The 1,737-nt window shown below is 46.5% G+C and overlaps 1 protein-coding gene across 1 annotated transcript; it reads left to right on the plus strand.

Annotated features, from left to right (window-relative positions):
- Nucleotides 1-272: 272 nt before the first annotated feature.
- Nucleotides 273-1,202, plus strand: LOC100433462 (olfactory receptor 6E1-like). Its single transcript, XM_009248906.3, is given in 3 exon segments — nucleotides 273-381; nucleotides 384-901; nucleotides 903-1,202. Coding segments are annotated over 3 exon segments (927 nt in total).
- Nucleotides 1,203-1,737: the final 535 nt, after the last annotated feature.

Genomic DNA, 1,737 nt, shown 5'->3' on the forward strand with positions numbered 1-1,737 from the left:
CGGTTCTGAGCCTTTCTTGGGCCACCTTGCACATCACCACTCTCTTGTCTAACACACAGATTCACCAGAAACCACACATGAAACAGGTAACCCCAGAGGCTCTGCAGATAAGCCTGAGTAGTCAGTGGTGGGAAGACACATCCTTCACACAAATAAAGTACACCTTCAGCCCTCTCTCCTTTCAGTTCCAGGTTGTCCTCAGGTCCCCAACATCACGATTCTTGATGCTGAACACCTTTGATCAGCCCTCCCCAGCAAAGGTCAGAGGAGCCATGGGGAACCGCACCACTGTCACCGAGTTTGTCCTGCTGGGGCTCTCAGACACCTGTGAGCTGCAGATGCTCATCTTCCTGGGGCGCCTCCTGACCTACCTCCTCACATTGCTGGGAACCTGCTCATCGTGGTCATCACCCTCATGGACAGGCACCTCCACACCCCCATGTACTACTTCCTCCGCAACTTTGCTGTCCTGGAGATCTGGTTCACCTCGGTCATCTTTCCCAAGGTGCTGACCAACATCCTCACAGGATACAAGACCATCTCCCTCCCAGGCTGCTTCCTGCAAAGTTTCCTCTATTTTTTCTTGGGCACCACAGAGTTCTTCCTCCTGGCGGTGAAGTCCTTTGACAGGTATGTGGCCATATGTAACACTTTGCATTATGCCACCATCATGAGCAAAAGGGTCTGTGTCCAGCTAGTCCTCTGTTCGTGGATGACAGCATTCCTTCTCATCATTGTTCCAAGTTTTCTCATCCTTCAGCAGCCATTCTATGGCCCCAACATCATTAACGATTTCTTCTGTGACAACTTTCCCCTCCTGGAACTCATTTGTGCAGACATGACTCTGATAGAGCTCCTGGGTTTTGTTACAGCCAACGTCAGCTTAGTGGGCACTCTGTCCCGTGATGGCCACTTGCTATGGCCACATCCTCCACGCCATTCTGCACATCCCCTCAGCCAAAGAGAAGCAGAAAGCCTTCTCCACCTGCTCCTCCCACATCATTGTCATGTCTCTCTTCTATGGCAGCTGCATCTTCATGTACATTCAGTCAGGCAAAAGTGACCAGAAGGAAGACAGGAACAAGGTGGTGGCATTGCTTAACACTGTGGTGACCCCGATGCTCAACCCCTTCATCTGCACCCTGAGGAACAAACAGGTGAAGCAGGTGTTTAGGGAGCAGGTGAGCAAACTCCTCTTATAAAGCTGTGTAACAAAAAAACTGAAGCTCAGCATCCCCAGACAAGCTAACAGAATACAGGCCCCTTGAAACAACTGAGCCTTTCCCATTCAGAAAAAGCTCTGATGATATGTTTGTACATGATGTGTTTCTATGGGATCAGTCACTATGCAATTCAGCATAATCTCTTTGGACCCTCTGGCACTATTAGTTAGTGGATTTGAATATTTCTGTTCATTCCATCTGTATCTGCCTGGCTTCCAACAAAATACAAGTTCTTTGAAAGCAGAAACTAGCTCTATAACTCACTATAAGCCTCAAGTGTCAATCCATTGTCATAGACCATATAGATTCTTAAAAAATATTTGTGTGCTGATTGATCACTTTGTGTCTGTTTCACCAACATCCTCAGGGGAAAGAACAGTTATCTATTAGTACTGTCCTTATTTAACACTGATAATCCTGTTATGAAATATATTAGCAAGATGTCGAAAATGCTAAAGCTAATTGCTTATCATTTTGCGTATAAGCTACTTATGCTCTTTTAGTATTTAAATTC

Source organism: Pongo abelii, chromosome 15 (assembly GCF_028885655.2).
Source record: "Pongo abelii isolate AG06213 chromosome 15, NHGRI_mPonAbe1-v2.0_pri, whole genome shotgun sequence".
Taxonomy (NCBI): domain Eukaryota; kingdom Metazoa; phylum Chordata; class Mammalia; order Primates; family Hominidae; genus Pongo; species Pongo abelii.